General features: G+C 41.2%; 3 protein-coding genes and 4 non-coding genes across 7 annotated transcripts; 4 read left to right on the forward strand and 3 right to left on the reverse strand.

The window, feature by feature from the left end:
- Positions 1-4432: 4432 nt before the first annotated feature.
- On the forward strand, positions 4433-4503 carry trnag-gcc. Its single transcript has one exon. It is a non-coding gene; the product is annotated as a tRNA-Gly (tRNA).
- Positions 4504-5003: 500 nt separating this feature from the next.
- trnad-guc lies at positions 5004-5075 on the forward strand. Its single transcript has one exon. It is a non-coding gene; the product is annotated as a tRNA-Asp (tRNA).
- Positions 5076-6716: 1641 nt separating this feature from the next.
- trnad-guc lies at positions 6717-6788 on the reverse strand. The gene has a single exon. It is a non-coding gene; the product is annotated as a tRNA-Asp (tRNA).
- Positions 6789-8460: 1672 nt separating this feature from the next.
- On the forward strand, positions 8461-8534 carry trnai-aau. The gene has a single exon. It is a non-coding gene; the product is annotated as a tRNA-Ile (tRNA).
- A 195-nt stretch (positions 8535-8729) lies between these two features.
- Positions 8730-11988, forward strand: rpp21 (ribonuclease P 21 subunit). Its single transcript, XM_017693329.1, has 5 exons — positions 8730-8953; positions 9610-9710; positions 9855-9937; positions 10080-10214; positions 11322-11988. The coding sequence occupies exons 1-5, from the start codon at positions 8897-8899 to the stop codon at positions 11414-11416; spliced, it is 471 nt and encodes a 156-aa protein (XP_017548818.1). The 5' UTR covers positions 8730-8896; the 3' UTR covers positions 11417-11988.
- A 29-nt stretch (positions 11989-12017) lies between these two features.
- Positions 12018-20181, reverse strand: aqp12 (aquaporin 12). Its single transcript, XM_017693327.1, has 4 exons — positions 20095-20181; positions 14347-16152; positions 12605-12721; positions 12018-12332 (listed from the first exon to the last, which is right to left on the reverse strand). The coding sequence occupies exons 2-4, from the start codon at positions 14942-14944 to the stop codon at positions 12205-12207; spliced, it is 843 nt and encodes a 280-aa protein (XP_017548816.1). The 5' UTR covers positions 14945-16152; positions 20095-20181; the 3' UTR covers positions 12018-12204.
- A 77-nt stretch (positions 20182-20258) lies between these two features.
- LOC108424975 (C2 calcium-dependent domain-containing protein 6-like) lies at positions 20259-25628 on the reverse strand. Its single transcript, XM_017693326.2, has 13 exons — positions 25589-25628; positions 23659-24294; positions 22937-23014; positions 22570-22671; positions 22345-22396; positions 22073-22197; positions 21648-21779; positions 21494-21538; positions 21330-21398; positions 21126-21214; positions 20763-20891; positions 20556-20682; positions 20259-20441 (listed from the first exon to the last, which is right to left on the reverse strand). The coding sequence occupies exons 2-12, from the start codon at positions 24274-24276 to the stop codon at positions 20571-20573; spliced, it is 1551 nt and encodes a 516-aa protein (XP_017548815.1). The 5' UTR covers positions 24277-24294; positions 25589-25628; the 3' UTR covers positions 20259-20441; positions 20556-20570.
- Positions 25629-27641: the final 2013 nt, after the last annotated feature.

Below are 27641 nucleotides of genomic sequence, written 5' to 3' on the forward strand. Positions count from 1 at the left end.
AGCAGAAACCTCGTCTCCTCTGCAGACCAGTTGCTGCTCTGTCACGTTGAATGGTATAAAATTACATTATGACGTGACGCACATGCGCAGAACGTACTTGCATGTTCCAACTGGGAATGTAATCGGATTCAGGCGTTTAAACAGATATTTTTCTATTTAATGGATTATTTACAGGATTACCCACCTCGTTCAATCAGATAGAAATTGTATTCTGAATGGCCTCAATCGGACTAGACTGCTGAGGTGTATACGTGGATGTGTTCTGTTATGACTGAGCTGTTCAGTGTTAGTCTGATTGCTGCTTTTTACTTACTCCAAAGTGCCCAAAAGTGAATTTCAGTCCTGGAAGAGTATGAAAAGAAACAGTTTGTAGAAGTACGACATCTACCTCATGTATATGGATTCATGCCAGAAATGTTTTCTAAATCTGAGTAGTGCCAGAAATGGCTGGGAGTATTTTGTCCTGCTGACAGTGCCTTGGAAAAAAAAGGATGTTTTCCACTGTTTGGGCCAGTTTCCCAGACCTAGATTACGCCTAAGCCTAGTCTTAATATATTGCCAGTAGTGATTCACTGCTAGTATTTCAGTTTAGTCAAAAATACAGCATTTCCCCTGCTGCCTACTCATAAAATGTACAACTTCTCGTTACAAAAGAAAAAAAATGGTAATCTTTAGTTCAAAGTCAAAGTATGAGTTTAAATTGGATGACGGGATGGAGAAGTCCTCATACTTCTTGTAGCTACAAGTCTCTGCTCAGCTGTGACCTATTCCCTCAAAAAGTCTCAATTTGGTGACGAAATTAGTTGATCCGCTCGTTTTTGTGGAAAGCCCTGGTGACTTATTAGTGAACAGTGTTCACTCGCAGCAGTTTGGCAGTATGTTCAGACTCACAGCTGCTCTTACAGTCTGAGAAATGTGCTTGTTATCTGGCAGCTGAATTCAGACAAATAGCCTGCCAGAGAAGTGTCATAGTTTTCCAATCAATTTTTCCTGTTATGCATGATGGTCTGCTCTGAGGAATTGGCTGTAGTGGTCAGTTTTATGGAAATCTTATGCATGACTGAAAAAAAATCTCGATTCAAACGAGGACAGAACAGTCAAATTAAATAGTTTTTTTTCTTTTCTTTCTTCTGTTTTTCCATCCTGAAGTGAAGGGTGTACACAGTGTGTAAGTGAACCTCGACAAAGTGAGCACACTAGGCCAGCATTATCCTTTAGTACCTGTGATTTTAGGCCGAATAATGAAAAGAAAGACACAAAGATGACAATACATTTAGTTTCTAGTTACTATTAGACCATACAAGATTGAGGTCTTTACAGTGTGAAGAGGGATTCTCAAACTACAACGTGCCGTAATTGTGAGTAACCTAAACACTTGTGAACTGCACTAGTTAATCGTCTTTTTTGAACATTTGATGTCTTTTTGAAGGTTCACTTCCATGCTAGAGCTGTTAGGTTAAAGGGGGGAATCCATAAATGTTTCAAAACTTCTGAATAATCCTGTTCTTGAGATGTAAACAAAGTCATTCCGAATGGTTTTGATGTGAGATGGTTAATTGTAGGAAGGCCTACAGACTGATTTCTTTACAGTGGTGCTGATAGGAACCAGGGGTCACAATGTCTACAACACAAATACAGCCATTTTATTTACTGTCCGATACCACCAGTGAACCTACGCGTGTCTTCTGAGCTGTTATATGTAACATTGATGTTGGTAAAATTGGTACAAACATAAATCTGAGCAAAAAACCCCTCAATTTTCCTTGGGGACTACTTTAACGACAGGCCAGCATGGGCTCGGTGGCCACAACTACCTACAAATGGTTTAAGCTGGTTAAGTAAGCCGGTCGAGCTTGAGGTGTTTATCGTAGAGTTTCCATGAGCAAGAACTCTGTCCTGTGACTGTGTAACTTAAATAATTATACAGTTCATTAGTTAATCGACTTTTTAAACATTTAATGTCTTTGCGTCTTATTTCTCAATTTTTGATGTTCATTTTCACGCTAGCTAGCTAGAGATTTTAGCTTAACGTGTGCGGCTAAGCTGCTTGTTTCCATCCCCAACAAAAGCTAAAAACATGGATGCGTTGAAAAGGAAACCGGAATTAAGATGCTGGACGTTTTTCAATGCATTTTAGTCCGTTTTTAAATATGTTGACCTGAATGTTAACTAGTTTAGTGTGAAATTCAACTGTGAAAACCGTCAGTCAGGTTTGTAGTGTCTGAGTTTCTTGTAAACTGAGGAAAGGGCGCCACCCTGTGGCTGATCAATGGCAGAGAGTGCACCTGTTTGGTAAGTGGAGCTATGAAATTGACAGTGGCTGTGTTTACATGCAAAGATTTTTGCCAGTTCGATTGAATACAATCAGATTACAGAATCAGACTGAGGTGTTTATGCTCACTCTACTCAACAATCTGACAAAAAAAATACGTTTACATGCTCACTACAAGTAATCTGATGCAAAATGACACGCATGCGTGGAGAAGCGCTGAGAGTAAACCAACCGTTACCATGACAGCGAACATCACGTGAGGTCCAGTCAGAGTGAGATGAGCAGCAGTGAGCAGTGCTTGTGTTTTTAATGGCTTTAAACTGATGCCAGGCTCAGAAAAAACGTCCTTCACATGCACTTATAAAGGAAGATGTCGTGCTCTGAGACACATAAGCTGGACGTCCGTCCCACCGCCGTCTCTTAAAGCTCAGAGTATGAACCTCGTCTCCTCTGCAGGCCGGTTTCTGCTCCGCCATGTTGACCGGTATAAACCTTTCGCTGTGATGCGCCGCGCATGCGCAGGACGTTCTTCCACCTTCCGATAGGGAATGTAATCGGATTCAGGCGTTTATACGGCTATTATTCTTCTATTTAACAGATTATTTAGAGGTTTACCCACCTCGTTCAATCGGATAGAAATTGTATTCCGAATGGCCTCAATTTGATTAGTCTATTCCGATCGAGGTGTTTACATGGACGTATTCTATTCTGATTGAGCTATTAGTCGGATTATTAACGGATTATCAGGCTGCATGTAAACGTGGCTTGTATCAACGCTCACAAGGAGCTGGTTTCAATGCCATGGCTGATTTAGTGAAGTTGCTTCAGGACGCAATGCTACATTAAACGTGAACGAGCAGCTAAAGATAAATACTGACAAACTTTACAAAATACTGGACAATAAATGATACAGCAGTTAAGACCTGCTGTTGACCTTCACCAGCAGTTGTGTGTTATCAGAATACTCCAACAGAAAAAGTCCTTAGTGCATAACAGAATAATATATTATTTATTTATTTTTTTTTTTACTGAATTGTTTTTAGCTACTCTTTTTACATTAGTCTGTATTTATTGTGTGATTTTATTGTTTTATATTTATTTATATTATTCAATATTATCATTGCACTTTGTACAGCACTTTGGCCAACTGACGTTATTTTTAAATGTGCTTTATAAATACATTTGACATTGACATATCCTAACGCATTCCTTCTAGGGCCCAGCCTCAGCATATATTCCTGTTTAGGACTAATTTACCAATGACTGTTCGCATCTCATGAATTTAATTATTCATAAATGTATAGAGTTTAGTGAAATTCCTCTGTCATGTCTGGATGGAGCTGTAGTTTTGCACTATTTATGGTGCTGTTGTATAGCCGTAAACAAGCATTTATCTTCAGCATGTCTCATGTCTGTATAGAGCTGAATGAATTGAGGGACCAATCTTGTAACTGCAGTTAAAATGTCCTGTTTATTTAGCCAAGAAGGCCAGCAATATCCACGTTTTCTGCCCTGAGGCATGAATGAGGGGTTAGGGTACATGGCAACCAGTTTGTGGTGGTGGTGGTGTCCTGTACACATGGGTGATGGTTGCTTCTGATTGGTCTAAATCCTTTCCACAAGCTCAATGTTATTGGGTTCAGTTGTTGATAATATAGGCCAAAATGAAAATCACAGCAAATAATGATGTCAGTATAAAAAGAACTTAGCTCTAGCTGTATAGTCCATTGCATTGCATGTTCAGTTTGTGTTTATTGAATTCATGGTCCATCTGTACTGCTGTCTGTCACTGTTTCTTGTTGAATGTAGCACCCTGTACTAGAGTAACTATATTTCATTCCTTGCTCGATGTTTATACGGTGAGAAGGTGTTTATACAGATCCAAATGCCCTGTGCATATATAGTGAAACGCATGCAGTGTCCCACATGTGAAGTGACCTGCGTGGGAGTCTGTTGGTAGTGCTGCCACCTAGTGGTCGTAACTTCACGTGAATTGTTAAAAGAACTTGATTCGTTTTAGGTCAGGCTAGATCTCTGTGCACCTGACATGTTGAATGGGCTGATCACATGTTAATCATACACACATATTTATAGAAGTAGAGCCGGTCATAGAACATAACTGCTGTTAAAGGCGGATGCGATACGGAGGATTTTGTGGAAGCATTGGTGGTTCAGTGGTAGAATTCTCGCCTGCCACGCGGGAGGCCCGGGTTCGATTCCCGGCCAATGCATCACAGTTTTCCTTTTCCTCCGTTTTGGTTTGTAACGTCTTGTTTTGAATCAGACGATCCAGTCCAGGTATATTTTAACGGAGTAATTTTGCACTATATATGCTGCTGTATAGCCATAAACATATATTCATCTTCAGCAACAAGACCTTTCAGAAGTAACGTAAACTATTTCAAAAGTGACAGTGAAAAGGCTAATATGTTGATTGTGGTTGAGCCAGCCACCTTCCATCAAAACACAGTTAAACAAGCTGCATGTCACATGTGAGTCCCAGTGTCAAAGCCACCTCCATTGTGTCGACCAGTACCAAAAAAGAAGGCACCCTGGATGATCTACTGCAGTGATATGTCCCCTCCATCTGTCCACGTCTGTGACTGAAGTAAGTACGTGGGTGAAGTTCCTCCAGGACATTTTTCCTTTCTTTTCTCTATTAATGCCTGAGTAAACGTCATGCATTGTTCTGTGAAGCTTCCTAAGCTGAAGATGAGAGCGTGATCTTCACTCCTCGTTAGTATAGTGGTGAGTATCCCCGCCTGTCACGCGGGAGACCGGGGTTCGATTCCCCGACGGGGAGGCCAGGCTTTTTACTGCACTCCTATTTTTATGAGTCCAAAGTCAAAAAGACTTTGGTTCTGTCGAGAAATCAGAGCCCAGTGAAAGAGTATGAGATTACTTGGCACCAAATCATAATCAGAATCCTTTATTGATCCCAGAGGGAAGTTGCAGTTGTTACAGTTGCAACCATTTATTTAAAAGAACAAACACTTTAATAATTCAAGATAAAAAATTTGCAATATGTACAAGTTTAAATTCTTGTGAATACAGTAAGTGGCAGTGGCTGTGATAATAAATGAGACCTACTGTATAAAACACTTCAAATTATTGCACCTCTGAGTTTTTGTACATTGAGGGAGGAGTTAGTTTGATGGCGACAGGTAAGAACGACCTCCTGTGGCGCTCTGTGGTCATTTCGGTAGAATGAGTCTTGCACTGAATGAGCTCCTGTGTCTCATCACGGTGTCATAGAGTGGGTGGGTGTCATTGTCCATCATCCAACTATCATCATTGTACATCCAACTATTGCAGAGTCATCAGAAAACATCTGAAGGTGGCAAATCTCTGTGCAGTAGCTGAAGTCCGTGGTGTAGGGGGTGAAGAGGAAGGGAGAGAGGACAGTTCCCTGCAGGACACCAATGTTGCTGACCACTCTGTCTGATACACAGTGCTGCATGCGTACTTACTGTGGTCTGCCAGACAGGAAGTCAACAATCCAGGACACGAGGTGGGGCATCAACTTGTATCATTGTCAGCTTATCACCCAGAAGAGCAGGCCGAATAGTATTGAATGCACTGGAGAAGTCAAAAATCATGACCCTCACAGTGCTGGCTGGCTTGTCCAGGTGAGCGTAGACTCGGTTGAGCAGGTAGATGATGGTGTCCTCAACTCCCAGGCGGGGCTGATAGGCGAACTGGATTTAGCTTGTTGGCCCCGTCCACGCTGCCCTCTACTCCTCTGTTGTTGCTGGACCTGAAGCTGATGATGATCCTCATTCCACTCCAAACCTCCCTCATGTTGTTCTGCTGAAGTTTCCACTCCAGCTTCCTCCTATATTTGTTCTTAGCCTCACTGATAGCTGTCTTCGGTTCCCAAAAAATAAATGTACTGGCACAAGCTAATATAACACAAGAGAAACAGGTGTGGTATCTTCTTTCTGGAAAAAAAGAAGGAAAACTGCTCCTTAGTCAGCATAAAGGAATTACCTGCCTTGAATGACTCATTATTCTCTGTTGTCAAGGATGCTGGATTTTAAAGGAGATGTTATATTATGTTTTCAATGACTGTGAACTCAGTTTAGTGCTGTTAAAACAAATGATTATCAATATTAAGTTATTTTATATTTATTGGCTTCGTTCAAAGGCATGAATATATATATATATATATATATATATATATATATATATATATATATATATATATATATATAAAACTTTTTCCATATTCATATTGAATTTTGGTTTTGGACAAGATCCATTTTCATTCCTTTCAGAACATTTTCAGATTTTCAGACAAAATATTGCTTCAATAATAGGAACTGAAGCTTTTTGATATTTCAAGGCTCTAAGAAAATGTACAGATTAAGACTGAAACACAGACTAAGATGCTTCCAGCACACTGTCTAGGTACACTGTCTATATAGGGGGAGAAAACATGACCCTCCCCGTCGGGGAATTGAACCCCGGTCTCCCGCGTGACAGGCGGGGATACTCACCACTATACTAACGAGGAGTGAGCACAGGATGCAACACCTCCACAGTTGGATCTGTTGTCCTCCTTTTGGAAATCACAATTATGATATTACTAATGTTACAGCAGAGGTGGACGAAGTACACAAATCATGTACTTGAGTTAAAGCAGAGACACCCAAGGTAAAATATTCCTCCAGTAAAAGTAGAAGTTCCTCCCTTTAGACCTCCACTTGAGTAAAAATACTAAAGTATTTGCCTTCAAATGTACTTAAGTATAAAGTAAAAGTACTAAAAGAGTAATTCTGGCTCTGATCTGGTCCTGTTATCATTTTTATAACCAGACTGGCTTCATGAACTCATTTCAGGTGAAAGTCCTCCAGCGTCTCTCTCGGTAAACCAGTCTTTTAATAGAACGTCATTAATTAGTGACGCTGACGTCTATTAAAATGATCAGAAGCACAAAACACTGAAGGTAAACAGTTTCCATCAGGGAGAACCGAGTGGCTCTGAAATCACTTTTTACACACAAGCAAAGTTTCAGTTTCAGATTTATTTACAACTTAGTTCCAAGTTTAAGTTGAATAAAAACTGGCTTTAAACTCAGGATCACAGATGAGCTCCTTTACTATGTTGATCTGTAGGCGTCTGTTCATAAACATAAACCAGCCCAAACTCATTTACTATAAAATGAAATGGTGTTTGTAGAAATTCAGAAAAAAGCCGCGTCAGTCTCGACTGCATATGTGGACATATTTCTATATTGAGCTCTATTTACACAAAGTTAGGTTAGTTCATCATTTATGTTGAACAGACTCTCCCAAAGTTTTACGCTGCTGCGCTGACGTTGAACCGCGTGCTGCACTGGGTCGGTATGACCAACAGGTCAAAACCAGCTCTAAATAAAGTGACCGCTGGGCCCTGATTGGTGCTCTGGCTTTGGCTTCTTTTGTTTTGACATGTTACGTTTTTATACACACAGAAACCAAAAGGAACGACAGATTTCTCAAAATAGTAGTTGAGGAAAAAGTCGGATATTAGACTCTGAAATGTAGTGGAGTGAAAGGAAAAAGTCGCCCAGAACGGAGAAACTTCAGTACAGATACACCAAAAATACTAAAGTACAGAAACTAATTACATTTACTCAGTTACTGTCCACCGCTGTGTTACAGTAACACTTATCAACTGTAGCATTTACTTACCATCTGCCTGACATGTTGGCCTTCAGTACTGGGAATGTTTATGTATTTTGACTGTTTTGGCAAAACACGTTCGGTTTCACACCAGCACGGACCCTCAGCGAGTCCGTGGGTAACTGCAACCAGGAATCCCGGAGAGCATAGCTGGCCTCCTTCTCTCTGGGCGGGTGTGATGCTAGCCAACACAGGCATTTGTAAGCTGAAGAACCAGACCTAGCGGTTAGCGCTCTTCTCCGAGTGTGTTGAGCTGTATAGGGGCAGACGTCGGCTGGAGGTTAGGGAACCAGCCTTGTCAAGCTTGTACAGCACGTTCTCCATCAATCTAAAGAATTTCAACATGCAGAGAACCATCCTGGTCCCAAATAGAACCATTGTTTTTATTGAAGAGCCCATAAAGAACGAAATTAAGCGTGTATGGAAGAATTTGACTTTGCTTAAGAAAGCTTAAGAACGCTGAGGCAACAGTTATTGGTGTGCAATAATTTTCCGAAAGGGAACCAACGGCTACAGCAACATGGCCGGTTAGCTCAGTTGGTTAGAGCGTGGTGCTAATAACGCCAAGGTCGCGGGTTCGATCCCCGTACGGGCCAGTTCGTTTTACCTTCTCTCACTACCCCTGGAGTTTTCACTTGCAGAGCATTTCTGTGCGTTTTAGGAGACGCGACGCGGCGTTTGGAAAACAAAACGACACGTTTAGCTTCGATGACAAATTTTTTAATGTTATTTACAGAAATATAGCGATCTTACGCTCCGCTGCGCTGCTCCTCCTTACCGAAAGATGGCGATACGCCACTCTTCTTAGCTGCAAACGGCGATGAATGGCGTGAAAACGCGAGCATGCCCGGCGTTACTGAAGACGAATTCACGCCTGTTTGTGTTACATTTGTTTTATGAACAGATCGCTGAGGTTTAGCTTAAAGTCTGGCACCGTTAGAGCCTGGTTTTGGTCGATATGGCTGGCAACATAAAGGATAAAGAGGCTTTTCAGAGGTTGAACTTCCTTTACCAAGTAAGTACGCCAAATAGATGATCACTTAAAGTGGCATTCCACCCATTTTTGAAAAATTCAGACCAGCTCAGTCCTTCAGATGTACAAGGATTCCTTCAGAGTGGTTTGATGAGAAGTTCTTCACTATAGAGACACTTGCAGACCTTCCTTCCTTTACAGTGGTGGTGATAGGAACCAGGGGTCTAGGAACCATGTCTAACAACACAAATATAACCGGTCTCTTGGGGTTTTATACGTGCTGTTGGTGATGGTAAAATAGTCCCCCCCGAAATATTTTTTCAGATCTATGACTGTTTTGCCTTACCTCTCGCTGCATGCACGTCTCTGTTGTTAATGGATAAAAATAAATGGATTAAAATACATTTTAAGGCAAAACTTTATCATAAAACGGTATTTCAGACATCAGGCAGCCTGTATCTGCTCATTTTATGTAATAAATGTACCCTCTGAGGGAGCTGTTCGGGGTGGATGTCTGGTTCCTATCACCACAACACTGAAGATTTGTGACTTGGTAAGTTTCTCTAGAATGAAGCATTGCACACCACACCACACTGAATGAGTTTGTCTATGTCTGAGCCATATAGTTCTGTAAAATTGGTGGAGCTCGCTTTGTAAATAAAAATAAAACTGCATTTTCTCCACTTTATGCATTACAGGCTGCTCATTGTGTTTTGGCCCACAACCCTGAAAATGTCGAACTGGCACGGTTTTACTGCTTCACTCAAAAAACGATCGCCAAACGTCTGGTGCTGAGACAGTGAGTAGCACATTTTTATGCACTGTTCTTTCACTTCTGTTCTTTATGCAAGTAAGTCAGTAACTAAGAAGATAAAGCACAACAGCAGAAGTACTTCATTGGAAATTCTCGTCATGCTTTGATAATGTATGTGTCTGTTTATAGAGATCCCTCAGTGAAAAGAACCATATGTAAGAGATGTTGCTCCTTACTGATCCCTGGAGTTACATCAACTGTTAGGCAAAAGCGTAAGAGATTTTTTTTCTCCTTTCTAGTTAACTTTTCCAAAGAAGTGTTTTTATTGTATGGGTTACTCAACAATACTGAGCAATCCGACCTTTCAGATATCTGGTTTTTGCTAAATGGATGTTTCTTGACCAATCATATCAGGAGGTCCCCGAAGGCAGCGTGTGACTGTAATACGATGTCTCAGCTGTGGACTAACCAGAAGGTTTCCAAACAATCCAAAACACCAGCTGTGGGTGGACCAGCCTGAGGCACAGTTGGAGAATCAGCCTCAGCCAGGTATGAATGCTGATTGTTATATGCAACAATTTGTCATGTCTTTGAAATCAGACATATTTTCATTTATCATCACATAGTAATAACACATCCAAAAACACGCAGACGTCAGTTCTTATTTAATTGAATCATTTAAAGTTGCACCTGTTGCTGATATAGGTTTTCAGTTTCATGCACAAAGCTTGTATAATGTCCATAGAAAAGCAAGGACCAATAGAGTGGGACGTTCCCACTAGTTGCAGCACCTTATGACATATTTCTCAGCAACATTACATATCACATTATGAATGCATGCTAATTTGTGCTTAGTTCATGTTGGCATGTGATTTAGTCTTGAAAGGGTAATTCCACCCTTTTTAAAATTGCCACATGACTAAATCATCAAGGTGTAAGCAGTCCTTCAGAGTGGTTGGATGTGAATGCTCCGTTCATGAGAAACTTGCCAAATCAGGGTTGTTGACAGTGGCGGTGATGAGAACTAGACATCTGCAGAGTTCAATACCTCTAAACGCTGCCTCGCAGAGAGTTACATGAAATGCTGTGTGATGTGATGTTGTTGTACAATAGTTCTGAGATTTTGGCCTTAAGCCTCCTGCTCACATGCAGGGTGTTTTTAGGGAAAATCACCCCAAAACACACCCTCCCCCCTTTTCAGATTTACTACTATTTCACCACGATCAACGTGACATATAGCCTAAGAACTCAGAAGACACATGTAGGTTAAAATGGACCATTTGGATATTAGATAAATGACTGTTTGCACTGTAGATTCCTGGTTCCTTTCAAGACCATTGACCAAAAAAGAAAAAAGTCAGTAGGTTTCGCTACAGTGAATCCTTTCGCATCGAACCACTTTGAATGACTGTTTATATTGCTACCATGAATTATGAAGAGATTTTGAAAATCATAGGAGTTCTCTTTAAGTACATATGAATGTAGAGAATATTTAAGAGTTTGCTGTATGTGTGTGTGTGTATATATATATATATATATATATATATATATATATATATATATATATATATAAAAATACATTTAATGTGACATATATACATACAAACTTTTGGACACAGTGCAATATCTTTTCTCTGTTGTTTTGAACTCTCACAGAGACACAGAGTCCTTCATCCAAAGCTGCTGTCCAGAGCAACAAACCTCATGAATCCAGCAGTTTGGATTCTTCAACGCAGAACCCGGCCACTTGACCTCCGGCTTCTCTGAAATCCATTGGTGTCTGATTTTCTACTTGCGACTTGATTTCCAACAATAAGTCACTGTTAGAAGTTATTTACTGCTGTGACCTGCATGCCTTCTGTGTGCTCTTTCATTGGGTCACTTGGAACCAACACTGGTAACATTAGTAAGTCACTGCAGGACCCCTGTGCTCATACCTCATTGGCTGGCTGTAGCGGACACTGCGAAGGACTGATATTGCATGTAGTCGTTACATGGTAGCTGCATTGTGTGCGTATTTAGTGCACGACAGCTCCTTTTGAATGGAAGCCACACATGGCCTTCTTTATTTTCATATCGAGATACAGTCAGTCCTGGTCAAATTACATATTTTGTTGATTAGGTGAAAATAAATGAGTGGGGGTGTGGGGGTGTTCTGATTGTCGGTGTACAGCAATTTAGGGGGGGAATTAGGATTTGGACCCCTTGTTCAATGAAATAAAATGAAACTGCGGTGTTTATTGCAAGGCCTAAAATACTAACTTATAATTTATTGTGTAAGTATATTTAAAAGGATGGATATTAAAATTTGTTTTAAAACAAACATGAGTGTACATTGAACATCACAACACATTAAAATGACTTTTTTTATTGCAAAGTGTATAAAAACTCTTTATACAGTTTATTGCTCCGTCTCTTGGCAACCTTTTTTTTCTTCTTTAAAATGGACCTTCCAAAGAAAAGCAATGGCTCTAATATTAAACGTCCCCGACTGGAGTTCTGCATTGGGATAGAGAGATGTAATGCAAAACAGTCTCAGCTACTTTCTTTTCTCTTCAGAATTTTTCCCCTTTGGTGAACGGAAGCGCGTCTTTTTTGAGAAGAGCAGGTTCTTGGTGAAGAACAAGGGAATGTTGCCCCTGTAGAGGAGCAAGGCCAGGGTCATGCCTAAAAGAAAACATATTATATTGCATGGCATATTTCACATGTAAAATCTATGTAATAATTATTACAACAGGATTCAGCCTGTAAATGGGACCGAATATGTTACACATACTGATGCCCAGTTCATTAGAATGTGATGAATGTGGTGTTTAGACACAGAAAGAGGTGCCCATAAATATTCTGAACATTTGTTTTGGGTCTTGGAGGCAAACTGTGCTGTTATATGTTTTATCTTACAGGCTCTGCACATTTGTGTTCAGTTCAGTGTAACCTACCCACAAGAGGGCCAAGCCAGTAGACTAGAGCGTATTCTGCCATGGTGTGTCCAGGGCAGGTGAAGGTCAGTGCGTAGGCGAGGGAGGGATTCACGTAAGCGGAGGTATAGCCGCTTCCTTTAAATGAATACACAGTAAATGAGAACATCTGCTTGTACAGCCCTTATTCTAATAGTCAGTCTCTTTACAGATGAGTTCCACTTTTTTTTTTTAAATGACCAAGATTTAAACAGTCAGAGTGCTATGATGTGAAAAGCAGTGTAGAGATACAGAACTGGTGATAAGAACTGGACTTCTGAAGTGTTTATCGTTAAAAACTCCCTCACAGAAAGCCATTACGTGTCGTGGTCATGAATGTGCTGCCTGATGTCTGACACACTGTTTTACAGACGGTTCTGGCCTAAAACATCACTAATCCATTCATGCAGCTGATTGGAAGGCAGATTAGTCAAGTCAAAGTTGATTTATGCTGCGCTTTTTACAACAGGTGTCGTCACAAAGCAGCTTTAACGAACTATACAGGCCCGAGCCCCCGTGAGCGAAAAACTCCCTAAGAGCAAGAGGAAGACACCTTAAGAGGAACCAAGACATTTAAGTCCGTCAGCTTCTCTACAATGAACCATTTCACATCAAACCACTCGTAACGTTTACAGCAGTATAATTAATGTGTGGTGAACTTGTGGTAAGTTGTGAAAAGTTCCTCTTCAAGACCTTGACTGGAACATAACCGTAGACTGGTCTGCCGGGTGATGTCGGTTAGCAGGGTTTTGCAGCCCCACCATAAGAAGTTGATGAATTTGTGTTTAACGCAGTGCTGTTCAGAATTTTGGAAGTTTAGAATCACTTGTAGTTTTATTTTGTTTTAAGTGTTTATTTTTGCTGTTTTACACACAATAATGGCATATATGCAGATAGAGAGCACTTTATTAGGAACACCTCCTTGCATCTACATTTTATCAGATATACATTTATACTTCTTATCAGCTCCACTTACTGTATAGGAGCACTTTGTAGTTCTACAGTTACAGACTGTAGTCCATCTGTTTCTCTGCATACCGTGTTAGCCATCTTTCACCCTGTTCATCAGTGGTCAGGACCCCCATGGACCCTCCTACTTTGTTTGCCCACTTTGTAGATGTAAAGTCAGAGATGATCGCTTATCATTTGGCTGGATATTTTTGGTCGGTGCATTATTTTCAGTCCAGCAGCGACACTGAGATGTTTAAAAATGCCACAGTAACAAAGTATACAGAGAAGCTGTAACTGTAGAACTACAAAGTGCTCCTGTATGGTCAGTGGAGCTGATAATGGATAACGTGTTCCTAATAAAGTGCTCAGTGAGCGTATATATGGTGGAATTTAATGGGGTATTCAATATTTCTATTCTAATATAGTATATCGGGAACAACAAGAAGGTATTAACCAATAAATAATATAGTACATTTATCAATTTTCAGCTTTTTGGTCATCTGCTTTGGGATATGAGACATTCTGGATATGAACTGCACCTTTAGTTCATTCTTGATATTAATGCTATTACAATTTCATTGCGAATGGTAAACAGATGCATATTTCTTAATGACCTCTGATGCTGCTCAGGCATATTAGAGCCACATGCACAGTTATCAACAACCAAACTGGTTTGAAATGATTTAAAACAACCTTTATTCTAAACTTTTAAACGCTAATGATTCAGCTTGAGTCAGGTGAGACACCTGTTCTCTTCTGCTTTGCCGACTTACCTACATAGTAGAGGAAGGTGAGCAGCAGGGCTAAGAGGGGAGCCCGGAGCAGCTGTGACCTGTGGTGTAGGCTGAGGGCAGCCAGATGAAAAGCCAGTGCACTCACAACCTCTGTAATGGTGCCCTGTATCAGTGGCGCTTGCAGTGATGTGCTGCACTCAGCTGTCATCAGGTTCTTGATCATGTGCATGTCTGTCAGCTCCATTGTCCAGTACCAGCCAGCTAAGAGCAGAGCAAGCTGTGCACCTGCGAACTGGCCTGCTAAGCTGAGAACAGTGGATAATACTCCAGTCTCCTTCTGCAGGAACCCCATCAAGGTCACTGAAGGGTTTCCAGTGACTCCTTGCATGATGACACCATGGACGCTTATGGCTAGGAAGAGCATTGTAAGGGTGACATCTGAGCCCAGGCCTCCAGCCCACTGGCCAATCTCAGAAATGGTTTGTACCTCCAGTCTGCAGGCCACAAGCACAAAGGCAGCAATGAATTCAGCCAGAAAACTCCACTGCGGCCTCTTTTGCACGAGCAGAACCCGAGCAAATGCACCTATGGCCACCACAGTTATGAAGTAGCCCAGTGATATATTAAGCCCTGACATTATTAGGCTTTGGGTCTATGGGCAGTGTGCACACCTAGCTAGGTCAGAGGAAAAAGAAAGGCAGGAGTTCCCCAGTCCCAGTATTTGCTCACAGTGTGTGATAACGTGGCACACTGAGGCACAAGTTTCTTATCAAAACCCACGTTTTTTCATACCTGGAGCCAAAACGCCACAAGTGACCGACTCAAGGCCACGTGGAAAGGGGACAATGTGGTGTAGTCACTCATTATCACGCTAATGTGGGTCCATGAGGGTGCCATTCAGCCCTTGTAGCTCTTGAAAAGGAAACTTTATTTAATCTTTAGCGTTTATAACATTGAATATAAGCAAGGTGTCATTGTTGCCAGAAGCTCAAGCAAGTAACAGGGTTGGGTTTTTAAGAAATAGCAAATGCACAAAATGGGATGAACCAACATATCGCTGTTGTCGGAGGAAAACCTTCTATCGCCTTATTTGACGTTTTCCAGTTTTTGACATAATTTGAAAATATTTGTTGCACTTTACACTGTGTGCAAATTTCATGATTAATGGACTAAAAGAAATGACCCAAAATTACTTGGAAAAATTTTCTTCCGACTTATCCTCATAATTGGAATTGTATGCATGACATTTAACTTGCTAGTTAACTAACTAGTTATCTAAATATCCAGTCTAAGCAGTTTAGTCTCACCCATTTACACTGAAATATATGTAGTAGGAATTTTTCAGCCTGGAATTGCTTTTTCACTTATTTACAAACTTCAGTCTCAAAGGCACAGTAACAGCAGCCTGTTTCATTCTAGGAGGTAAAGAAAGGCTGGAAAATGAACATAATGTAAAAATAAGTCATGGCATGATAATTCAATGATTTTCTTATATTTGCTATTTTGAAAATATGCACTGACCACACACAAAGTCTTATTTGTTTTGTTTAAAAATTAAATTAGTAATCCATTTGATCATTTGAAAAGCGTATGTAATGTACCTTTAATCACTCATTAAAAGGTACCCAATAAGACCTTAAAGACCACTATTGTACTTGTGAGGGTACATTTACATTGCTTGTACCTTGAGGAACAAAAATGGACCTGAATAGTACTTTTTTTCTGAGAGTGTACGGCAGCTGCACCGCCTGCGACCGCAAGGCCCTTGAAGGAGTGGTGAGGAAGGCAGAATCCATCATTGGCAACAAACTTCCAGCCTTACAGGACGTCTTCCAATCCCGCTGCCTTAGGAAGATCAAAAAGATCCAGTCAGACAGCGTCACCCAGCACACGGCCTGTTCACCATCCTGCTATCAGGCAGGACATTTCACGGCATAAAGGCTAAAACAACCCAGTCAATGAGCAGTTTCTACCCACAGGCTGTCAGGCTTCTGAACAAGCTGTGAAGCTGTGGGTCCTTCCCAGCTACCTTTTCACACTGTCAGCATTATTATTATTATATCTCTGCTATGGACAATAACAGTTTAACACTAAGTCACTATAAATAACAATAACACTGAGTCACTTAGGTCTCTTTAAACGTACATTGTCTCTATATTTTGTATATTTAAGATATTTCAGTTCATTTTTCTTGTATTTTTGTTTGTACTTATTTCCTTTCTGTAGAGTGATCAGCTGAGCCTCACCACAACCATTACAATGCATATATGTCCTGACGTTGAGCAAACTACAAATGAACATGAAACTTGAAACTAATGTTGGCTTGCAATATTTCACAATTACTGTAATGAAATTTTCACTATGCAGTTTACACTACAATACTGATGCAACTCACAGTTAGTCATGTTGTGGTATCCCAGGTGTTTTTTCTCAGATCACAAATTCATCACAGATTTATCTGACTAACTATCTAACTGTGGTATCCCAGGTGCTTGTTAAGTTGTTGCTAGGCTGTTGCTGTGGTATCCCAGGTGGTTGCTGAGTTGTTGCTGTGGTATCCCAGGTGCTTGGTAAGTTGTTGCTAGGCTGTTGCTGTGGTATGCCAGGTGGTTGCTGAGGTGTTGCTGTGGTATCCCAGGTGGTTGCTGAGTTGTTGCTAGGCTGTTGCTGTGGTATCCCAGGTGGTTGCTGAGTTGTTGCTAGGCTGTTGCTGTTGTATCCCATGGTGGTTGCTAAGTTGTTGCTAGGCTGTTGCTGTTGTATCCCATGGTGGTTGCTAAGTTGTTGCTAGGCTGTTGCTGTGGTATCCCAGGTGGTTGCTAAGTTGTTGCTAGGCTGTTGCTGTTGTATCCCATGGTGGTTGCTAAGTTGTTGCTAGGCTGTTGCTGTGGTATCCCAGGTGGTTGCTAAGTTGTTGCTAGGCTGTTGCTGTGGTATCCCAGGTGGTTGCTAAGTTGTTGCTAGGCTGTTGCATCCCATGGTGGTTGCTAAGTTGTTGCTAGGCTGTTGCTGTCATATCTCATGGTGGTTGCTAAGTTGTTGCTAGGCTGTTGCTGTCATATCCCATGGTGGTTGCTAAGTTGTTGCTAGGCTGTTGCTGTGGTATCCCAGGTGGTTGCTAAGTTGTTGCTAGGCTGTTGTATCCCATGGTGGTTGCTAAGTTGTTGCTAGGCTGTTGCTGTGGTATCCTAGGTGGTTGCTAAGTTGTTGCTAGTCTGTTGCTGTGGTATCCCAGGTGGTTGCTGAGGTGTTGCTGTGGTATCCCAGGTGGTTGCTGAGTTGTTGCTAGGCTGTTGCTGTTGTATCCCATGGTGGTTGCTAAGTTGTTGCTAGGCTGTTGCTGTTGTATCCCATGGTGGTTGCTAAGTTGTTGCTAGGCTGTTGCTGTGGTATCCCAGGTGGTTGCTAAGTTGTTGCTAGGCTGTTGCTGTTGTATCCCATGGTGGTTGCTAAGTTGTTGCTAGGCTGTTGCTGTGGTATCCTAGGTGGTTGCTAAGTTGTTGCTAGGCTGTTGCTGTGGTATCCCAGGTGGTTGCTAAGTTGTTGCTAGGCTGTTGCATCCCATGGTGGTTGCTAAGTTGTTGCTAGGCTGTTGCTGTCATATCTCATGGTGGTTGCTAAGTTGTTGCTAGGCTGTTGCTGTGGTATCCCAGGTGGTTGCTAAGTTGTTGCTAGGCTGTTGTATCCCATGGTGGTTGCTAAGTTGTTGCTAGGCTGTTGCTGTGGTATCCTAGGTGGTTGCTAAGTTGTTGTTAGGCTGTTGCTGTGGTATCCCAGGTTGTTGCTAAGCTGTTGCTGTCATATCTCATGGTGGTTGCTAAGTTGTTGCTAGGCTGTTGCTGTCATATCCCATGGTGGTTGCTAAGTTGTTGCTAGGCTGTTGCTGTGGTATCCCAGGTGGTTGCTAAGTTGTTGCTAGGCTGTTGCTGTGGTATCCCATGGTGGTTGCTAAGTTGTTGCTAGGCTGTTGCTGTGGTATCCCAGGTGGTTGCTAAGTTGTTGCTAGGCTGTTGTATCCCATGGTGGTTGCTAAGTTGTTGCTAGGCTGTTGCTGTGGTATCCTAGGTGGTTGCTAAGTTGTTGCTAGTCTGTTGCTGTGGTATCCCAGGTGGTTGCTGAGGTGTTGCTGTGGTATCCCAGGTGGTTGCTGAGTTGTTGCTAGGCTGTTGCTGTGGTATCCCAGGTGGTTGCTGAGTTGTTGCTAGGCTGTTGCTGTTGTATCCCATGGTGGCTGCTAAGTTGTTGCTAGGCTGTTGCTGTTGTATCCCATGGTGGTCGCTAAGTTGTTGCTAGGCTGTTGCTGTGGTATCCCAGGTGGTTGCTAAGTTGTTGCTAGGCTGTTGCTGTTGTATCCCATGGTGGTTGCTAAGTTGTTGCTAGGCTGTTGCTGTGGTATCCCAGGTGGTTGCTAAGTTGTTGCTAGGCTGTTGCTGTGGTATCCCAGGTGGTTGCTAAGTTGTTGCTAGGCTGTTGCATCCCATGGTGGTTGCTAAGTTGTTGCTAGGCTGTTGCTGTCATATCTCATGGTGGTTGCTAAGTTGTTGCTAGGCTGTTGCTGTCATATCCCATGGTGGTTGCTAAGTTGTTGCTAGGCTGTTGCTGTGGTATCCCAGGTGGTTGCTAAGTTGTTGCTAGGCTGTTGCTGTGGTATCCCATGGTGGTTGCTAAGTTGTTGCTAGGCTGTTGCTGTGGTATCCCAGGTGGTTACACCATCATATTACAGCACTTGCACTCATACCAGTGAAACGAAATATCCCATAATAATAATAATAATAATAATAATAATATTATTATTACAGGATAAACTAGTAAACTAAAAAACAGAGCATAAGAAGATCAAAACCTGTCAAATGTCTTCAAACATATCTTTGGGTTTGAAATAACATGTTACAAGAAAAACTCCTGTGAAATGAACTGTAAACAAAACAATAAAAGTAGAATTAACAAAACCAAAATAATGATGGAAAGCTCCGCCTCCAGTGCTAAAATAAGGCAGGCTGCACAAATACCAATCATTTTCCCAGCATGCAAATAACAGCTAATTAAACGCTGTTAGTCATTTACAATTTCTTTGAGAAAGCATGACCTGCATCAGCCAGAATGTATCATTTTACAGTGAGCTGGTGTATTTAAGGCATACAGATTACTGCAGTTTCTGCTGGAAATACACTCACACTCACACTCACTTCTCCCTCAGGGTCACAGGGTGTAAATTTACATCAATTTTAAATTTTTTTAACCGACTCGTGTTTATATGTGATGTTTTTCTGTGATTTTTTTCACGTCTAACAACTCTGAGTTTGTTTACATCTTAACCACTTAATTAAAGAGAAATTTTTAATTGTTCTCTGATGTCTGTATAGATGATATGTGACTTTGCTCGGATGTGTTTTTACACGCCCATTTACAATCCTATGGTTTGTGTCCAGAATAAAACAAGCTGTTGTCCCTTTTTGGGGGCTCTGGAATTATATTGACGGGCTCTGCTCCGATTTGCCGGTTTACAGTGAGGCACCTTGATGGATCACGCAGAATCTCCAAATAGACACAGGCAGGAAAATAAAAATCAACCTTCTTGTAAATGATCTGGGTCAACAAACTATTTAGTTATTTGGAACACTATTTTAGAATTTGGAATTCTTGACTGAGCATTTTGCTGACCGCTGCAGTCTAATTTTAGAAAAATACCTGCTGCACTTTTAAAAAACCAAAACAATCTTCATAAAGTAGTTTTTCTGAAAGATAAAAAAAAACAACCAGCAAAACGTTGGATTCATCTGCTCGTACCTTCAAATCCAGTTCCTTCTAAATGAAGGTAGCAAGGCAGCAGCCTTTGATATCAGACACAGTTCAGCAATGAAACCTGAAACAGTGGAAAGTAGTTAGTGGAAAGTTATGGACACAAATCTTTCACGAGTTTTCAAATAAAAAGTGAAGAGTTACACCTCCTGTAAAACTGAGCAAAACATTGCTTTTATTTGGAGAAATGTAGCACTCTGTTATTAATGCAGGTGCTCTCTACTTCCTCTTCTTGCATGTCGCCGTTGTTCCTCTTGTTCTTCCCTCTGTTCTGTTGTCCGCGTCCTCCTCCGCGTCCGCGTCCTCCTCCTCCTCCTCTCCGCTTTAGACAGGTCCTGTCACACACAGTGTTACCTTGAGCTAAACACAGTACACCACACAACAAAACACCACACTAGCACTGCAGTTCAGCAGAATGGGTAACCATGTGCACCAGCACAGCCACATACCTGACAGGTGGTGTTTCAGGAGGGACAGCTGGAGCTAAAACTCTTTTTGAGAATCAGCTTCTCCAAAAACTGCACCCTATCCTCTCCTGTCTTGCACTCATCTAGAGCTTGATGAAGATGCAACAGCCTGAAGAATGCAAAGATACAACCATAAACAACTGTTCATCTCTAACGCCAATCCTATCCAGCCCTCAAATATACACTTACCTGCCCCGCTTCTGGATGCAGTCCTTCAGGCCAGCAGATATCCTGCACTCGGTGCCTGTCTGTGTGTCTTGCAGCATCACAGACGGAATGAAGTCCAGTCGGGGCCGTGCGGAGGGGGTGATCACATTACTGAGAGAGAAAGACAGACACATTTGTGAGACTACTACTACTACTACTACTACTACTACTACTACTACTAGTTTGTTAACAAAAACTAGCAACATAAGTTACTAACTGAGTTATAACAGTGTTTTACAGCAGCTTTGAATGTGTCTTATGCAATTAAATGTTAAAGCTGGAAAAATACATTTTTATAACTATGTAAGCATTATTTTAAAAAAGAAATATAGGTGTAAATCTTACCATAATGGATCTCGGGCTTCATTAGGAAGGCAGCGGGGAAAGAGAGATTTCTCTACCAGACTCTCAATGGTCCTTCCTCCATGTTTGAGCTACAGGGAGAGAAAGCGCAACATGCTCATCACCATCTTTATTACTATAAGCAATGACACGGCTGCTACACTTATACAGATAACAGTACAACCTACATCTGTTCTGGACACATACCTGATGAGAATATCCAAATCCCATTGAGCCGTATGAGAAGGCCAGATCTGCGTCCAGCTTGCAGACTTTCTGAAAACATAAGAAATAAAATCATATATCTCTCTCTCTCTTTCACACAAGCAGGAAATAAAATAAGAGAATTTTTACTAAAGGTAAGACATTACCTTCTGCATGAGCCTCAAATTAAATTGATGACTCAATGAAGATTTCTGTGAGAAAAGAGGAAAAAAAAAAGGTTAAGTTTTCATTTTTGGTAATCAGTGACACTGAGTGGCTTAAATAAAACCTTTACAGAGGTAGAAGGAGAACGTATCTTACCTTAAGAATTTCCTGCAGCATGATGGTGTCTCTGCCAATGAGTAGGGGGGTGGTTAAATCAGGATCCACCATAATCAGTTCCACCACCACCAAACTCGACTGCTGGACACCGCAGATGTCTTCCTTCTGGATCTGCAAACACAAAGACAAGAAAGGTAAGCGGGGCTTTGTTATTTGTATCAATGTCTTACAGAACGACTTCAGAACAGAATATACACCCGCTGAAGTTGCTGCAGTGGTTTTGTAAAATAGCCATGCAGATAACAGCATTTTTACATTAAACAAATGGGTATCACGTTATATGCAAGTGCCTTTAAAGGCAAGTTTAAGAAGATATGCCAAAATCTCAAATCCTTGAAGACACCAGAGGGTTAAAACCCATTTGTCTGCTGTGCAAAGAGAAGACACTGATAAGTAATACTAACCTGTAGCGAAAAGTGTTTCCATTCATCGAAGCACATGGGGTCACTGTAGGGCTGCTGCATGGTGTACTTCACCGTTCTCCCAATAGTGATCCTCACAGCAGCCCGACTGCCTTTCTTCAAAGGAGCTGGTGCAGAAAAACAGCCAAACCAGAACCACAATTATTGATCAAGGCAAACAAAATCAGCTGATAAGTTTTGTGGCTCGATATAAAGACAAACGCAAACCTAAAATCTAGACTTAACACTGAGACTGGCAGAAACTTTAAACATACCAGATTTACTGAAGTCTCTGCAGGTCTTCAGGTTGACAGTTAGGACCCCTGCCTGTCAATGGAAAGAAAAATACATACATTTCAAGAGCTTTATAAGCCCGAGACATGCATTAACATCATTTCATAATGCAGTCAATTAATGTGACTTTACACTTCACAGTAGCTCAAATACAGAGAAATTTAAATGAATCTATTTAATCTGTTCTAAACATGAATAACACCTACCGGCGCTCCGAGTGGAATCGGCTGACATGGTTGAGAAACGTCCTCATGCTCGTCTTCTACCTCAGCTTGAATGTACCGAGCTGAGGAACGGGATCTGAGGCGCTGCAGGGTGGCGATAAAAATGTAAGTGAACAAAAATATATATAATAATTCAATGAATGAAGCAATAATCAATTTTTAGAGGCGAGATGTTTTACTCCAAGCTAACTCAAGCTTAACTTATTCAATGTGTAAAAAAGGCAAGTTATCATTTGACTCAAATACTTTAAAAAAATATTTAAATTCACAGTTTGATATATTCTGTCTGAAGGGATTTCTCATATATATAAAAAGGTCATCTTTGGACAGTAGAGAAGTAAATAGGTACCTCAACCAAGGATCGGACTGTGGACAGCACTCTCTGCAACATCCTTCTTCCGGATGAGCTTGGTGCTGCAGGCTCCACCTGAGAAATTAAGACGGAGTTTTGAGTTTTGGTCACCAAATTAACATTGTAGCACCAATCCAGTGGCTCCATCTTCTTGTACTGGGGCTGAATCTCAAATGGTTCCCTCCTTCCTACATAGTGCACTACGTAGGGATTTAAATACTGGATCCTGCACCCCAACCGTGCAATCTATAGCTAAGAAAGTCATTTGGGACTCATCCATACAATGAATGATGCTCTGTTGGCTGTAGAGCATAGAATGTCTAAGCTTTCGTAACTAGCACACTATTTAGTGAGTACAGAGCCATTTGGGATTCAGCCCGGGTTTGACGCGACTTCTGACTGAAACAAATATTTGTAGCGTGTAATCCATTCAAGTAACTGTTAGATTTATATATTGTTGTTTTACAGTTAATCGTACCGTAGTTACTTTATTTCAAGCCGTTGATATTAATGATGGAGTACTTTATGCTGCTATCTATCTTTTAGCCTGTTAGCTAGCTGACCAACCCAGTTCCAGTAAAGAACATGTGTTGCCAGCCCCTCAGATTAAACAAAAACGGGTTGGCTGAATTTGGTTGTGTCCTGACACTCAGTGGATCCAAACTGAATTAATGTCAGAAAATAGTAACAATCATTTATAGGAGTAACTCGGGACTCACCTGCTGGCTTTCCACCTCGATGACTACTGCTTCCCCACCATCATGGCCAGCCCACTCCGGTTTCTCCTCTGCAGTCTCTCCACTCGTGGGTCCATCAGTCTGGACCTGACTCAGAGTCTCTGAAGTCAGGTCTTCTGCTTTGGACTCAGTGGAAGCTGGAGGCTGAACTCTCTTTTCAGGCCCGAATGACGTCTCTTTCTGAGGAAATTTCTTCCTTCGCTCGGCCCTACGCTGTTCTTTTCTCTCCATGTATTTCTCTCTAGCCCTCTTTCTCTCTTCTTCCTTCTCTTGCTGCTGTTCTCTTTTGAGCTCCTTTAGGGCCAGCCTCTCTCTCTTCAGACGTTTAGCTCTCTGAACAATTTCCAGAGTCTTCTGCTCTTTCCTGGCTAATTGTTCTTTGATTTTTTCCAGCTTTTGTTGCAGCCTTTCTTGTCTTTTATGGAATCTTGCGATTTCCATCTCTTGCTGCTTCACCATTTCCTCCAAACGTCTGATGTCATTCTCTTTTGGAACCTGCTGCTCCTCTTCTCTCTGCCTCTCCTGGATTCTATCCTTCTTGGAGAAGCAGTTGTAGGCTGTGGGACTGGGTGGGGAACGCAGCTCCATCTCCTGCTCCATCTCCTGTAAAGCTACTGACTATAAGATACAAAATGACTGGGTTAATACAGGTGTGGTGACTGTTTGATAAAGAGCTGCTGTGCACTATTAATGTTGGACCTTTGTCATCTTCCTCTGCTTCTGGTTTCTAATGAATGCATTGGTCAGCCTCTCAGGCAGTTTCAGAATGGTTCAAATCATAACTGGGTAATGGGCAGTTCACGGTTTCAATGGGAAATCAAGGCTAACATTTATGCAATTTTATAACGAAACAAACTCTTTATTTTCAGTAAATTAGAAGCTGTTAATGTTTTCTGAATAGTATGGTAACCTGTTTCTGCCAATGCAAGTCACCATATTGAGAAAGCTTCCCATAAGCATGACATAGAAGCTCATAAGCATGACTTTGCATGTAAAAATGACTTACTTGCTCATAATTAGGCTTATCATAACTATCATATGATGAATGTGATTTATTCTATCATACTAAGGACTTCTAAATGAGAGAATTCTCTCATTATGAGACACTAAGTCATAATAATACTATATTAACTTATCTTATAACTTAGCTTTTATCTAAGTAAGAGACATACAGGGCTGTATATGTACTTTTTCTATATAACAGTAGCTTAAATGAACATGTAGCAGTAGATGAAAGAATACATTCATAAACTGTTATTTCATTAAGAATAAACCGGATTAACTTAGTCATTTAAAAGTAAAGGAAATCTGTTCTCCACTGCGGATAATCGTTCAGTAGATGTTTGTTGTTGTTGTGCATCGCCGGTAGAGTTTGTTTACAAACAGCTGCTGAAGTTTAGGTGTTTTTCTACGAACAGAGCTGCATAAATCTGAGAGTTACTGACCTTTTGAGAACTCACTGACGAGCGCGTGACTGACGCTTCCGTGACGAAAGGCCGTTTGAGGCTAAACCGCCTGCTCTCTGCTATTTATAGTCGCCCGTCACCATGGAGACGAGTCTCTATGTAAATCGGTTAATGCGGACCCTGGCCTCTTCCTATTTCCCCAGTTTTATCAAACATAGTACTACGAAACGCCAGAGGGCGTTTTATGCTGTTCTGTGTTTAGAAACTGAGTATATTATTTTATATTAAAAGTGTTTAGACATTCATAAACTATGACTTTGCTGAAATGCTCCACGGTAACCCTTTCATTTTGGACTCGCTCCCGAGCGCCCTCTACCGTTCGATAGACCCGCTAGACTTTACAGATTGGTAGTTCTTCTCTAAGTTCTCTGGTTTGTTTACAAACAGCTGCTGAAGTTTAGGTGTTTTTCTACGAACAGAGCTGCATAAATCTGAGAGTTACTTACCTTTTGAGAACTCACTGACGAGCGCGTGACCGACGCTTCCGTGACGAAAAGCCGTTTCAGGCTAAACCGCCTGCGCTCTGCTATTTACAGTCGCCCGTCACAATGGCGTCTCTAGGACGTCATAGCGTCGGGTGGCCCCATTATGCCCATAAATGGATTTCCGGTTCAAAATGCCTCCACAAAGAAAATACACTGAATTAATTACATTTTAAGCCAAAATCTATGAATAACGTTTTTTTTATATCTGCATTCATGAATTCTTACATTTACTGATTTATGCATCAGTTTAGCTACTTTTGTATTTAATGTGAATTTGACACATATATTGACATAACAAGCCACCTGTAGTTTAGCACCTGTAGCATTACAGGCATTAGCTTTGCCATTACTTTGCCATTACTTATCCAAATATAAAAACTCTAACAAAACCACATTACATGTAGAAGTTGTGAAATCCTTTGTATGTTCATGAAAAAATGATCAACTCCTTTTGAGATCAAATAAGGCGTAAAGGGTTTATAAACTGGTTTTTATTTAGGAAGCTAGTTCAAACCAATGGTGTAGCTTTGAAAATGTTTCCCAAAGCTTGCACTATAGCAGATTCCCCTGAATTAAAGTTACACTCTCAGAAAAAAGGTTTAAACTGTGACTTTATCACTGCGGTTCCCCTCTTGTCACTGCGGTGGTATCCTCAAGGGTACATCTCAGTACCTCTAGTCAGAGAACATGATTGTACCAATTGTTTTATATAGAACCCTCTTAACAGGGTTCTCTATAGCAGTAAAACTGTTCTTCTATTGTGACAGTGTCAAACCATTTTCAAAAGGTTCTATACAGAACCATCTATAGCACACTCTATCAGTCTGAAGAAAAAAGAAACCTTTAATCATGCAGACGGTTCTTTGAGTGTTTATGGTTCTATATCGAATTTTCTTTACTAAAGAACTCTTGAAGAACCATTGTTAAAAGTATAGTTAGACACTTGAACAATTTACTACGGGAAACATGAAGAGTACTGGCTGCAGTATTTTGTGCACCATAAGCTGTGAAACAAACCTTTTTGAATCTGTCTAACATGAAGATTTTGTCTGGTTGTCTTCTTATTTTCGATAGTTCAAATATTTTATTTGATTATTCTCACACCTGAAAGCTGCTTTGTGCATTCAGACTTCAAAAAAGGTCCCAAAGTCAACCCTGACATTCACCCATCGACTGGATGGACATGTTAGATTTGTAAATGACTAAAGTATAACTCAGTTAACAAGTTTGAGAATAAGCGCCTTTATCTGAAAATGCTCGGATCAGTACGAATCCATGACATGTAACTAGTTATTAGTTACAAGCTTAATGTAAGAATGCTCTTATGCAAGAATGCTGTTCATAGATTACAGCTCAGCCTTCAACACGATCATTCCTGCCAAATTCTTTCCTAAGCTCACAGACTTGGGCTTGAACTCTCACCTCTGTAACTGGATACTGGCCTTCCTGACGAGCAGACCCCAGGTGGTGGAAGTTGGGAACACCTTCTCTTCCACACTAACTCTGAGCACAGAGGTTCCCCAGTGATGTGTGCACAGCCCCCTCTTGTACTCCCTGTATACTCATGACCTTGTAGCCAAACACACCTCTATCATCATCTTGAAGTTTGCTGATGACACCACCATCCCGGGCCTCATCACTGATGGAGATGAAACAGCCTACAGAGACGAGGTCAGCGCTCTGCCAGAGTGGAGCCATGACAACAATCTCTGTCTCAACGTCAGCCAAACAAGAGATGATCGTAGACTACAGGAAGTGAAAAAGGGGTGGTCACTCTCCCCTATTCATCATAGGAACCAAAGTGGAGAGAGTCAGCAGTGAGAATTTTCTCAACGTACACCTCACTGATGACCTCACCTGGTCCCTCCACACCAACACCATTGTCTCTTCTTCCTCAGTTAGTTTGGGCTGCCTCCTCAGATCCTCACATACTTCTACAGATACACCATAGAGCGCATCCTCACAGGCTGCATCACTGTCTGGAACACTCCAAGAGAAAAAGATACCAAATTGT

Source organism: Pygocentrus nattereri, chromosome 15 (assembly GCF_015220715.1).
Source record: "Pygocentrus nattereri isolate fPygNat1 chromosome 15, fPygNat1.pri, whole genome shotgun sequence".
NCBI lineage: Eukaryota > Metazoa > Chordata > Actinopteri > Characiformes > Serrasalmidae > Pygocentrus > Pygocentrus nattereri.

Excerpts from the sequence above, each read along its gene's own strand:
- rpp21 (XM_017693329.1), top strand. The coding sequence starts at position 8,897 with ATGGCTGGCAACATAAAGGATAAAGAGGCTTTTCAGAGGTTGAACTTC. Across the intron at positions 9,711-9,854 it reads AAACGTCTGGTGCTGAGACA|AGATCCCTCAGTGAAAAGAA; the intron begins GTGAGTAGCACA and ends GTCTGTTTATAG. Across the intron at positions 9,938-10,079 it reads ATCAACTGTTAGGCAAAAGC|GAGGTCCCCGAAGGCAGCGT; the intron begins GTAAGAGATTTT and ends CAATCATATCAG.
- aqp12 (XM_017693327.1), bottom strand. The coding sequence starts at position 14,944 with ATGTCAGGGCTTAATATATCACTGGGCTACTTCATAACTGTGGTGGCC. Across the intron at positions 12,722-14,346 it reads CACCTTCCTCTACTATGTAG|GAAGCGGCTATACCTCCGCT; the intron begins GTAAGTCGGCAA and ends ATTCATTTAAAG. Across the intron at positions 12,333-12,604 it reads CTGGCTTGGCCCTCTTGTGG|GCATGACCCTGGCCTTGCTC; the intron begins GTAGGTTACACT and ends GTTTTCTTTTAG.
- LOC108424975 (XM_017693326.2), bottom strand. The coding sequence starts at position 24,276 with ATGGAGCAGGAGATGGAGCTGCGTTCCCCACCCAGTCCCACAGCCTAC. Across the intron at positions 22,672-22,936 it reads CAGTCCGATCCTTGGTTGAG|CGCCTCAGATCCCGTTCCTC; the intron begins GTACCTATTTAC and ends GCCACCCTGCAG. Across the intron at positions 20,683-20,762 it reads TGCATCCAGAAGCGGGGCAG|GCTGTTGCATCTTCATCAAG; the intron begins GTAAGTGTATAT and ends TGCATTCTTCAG.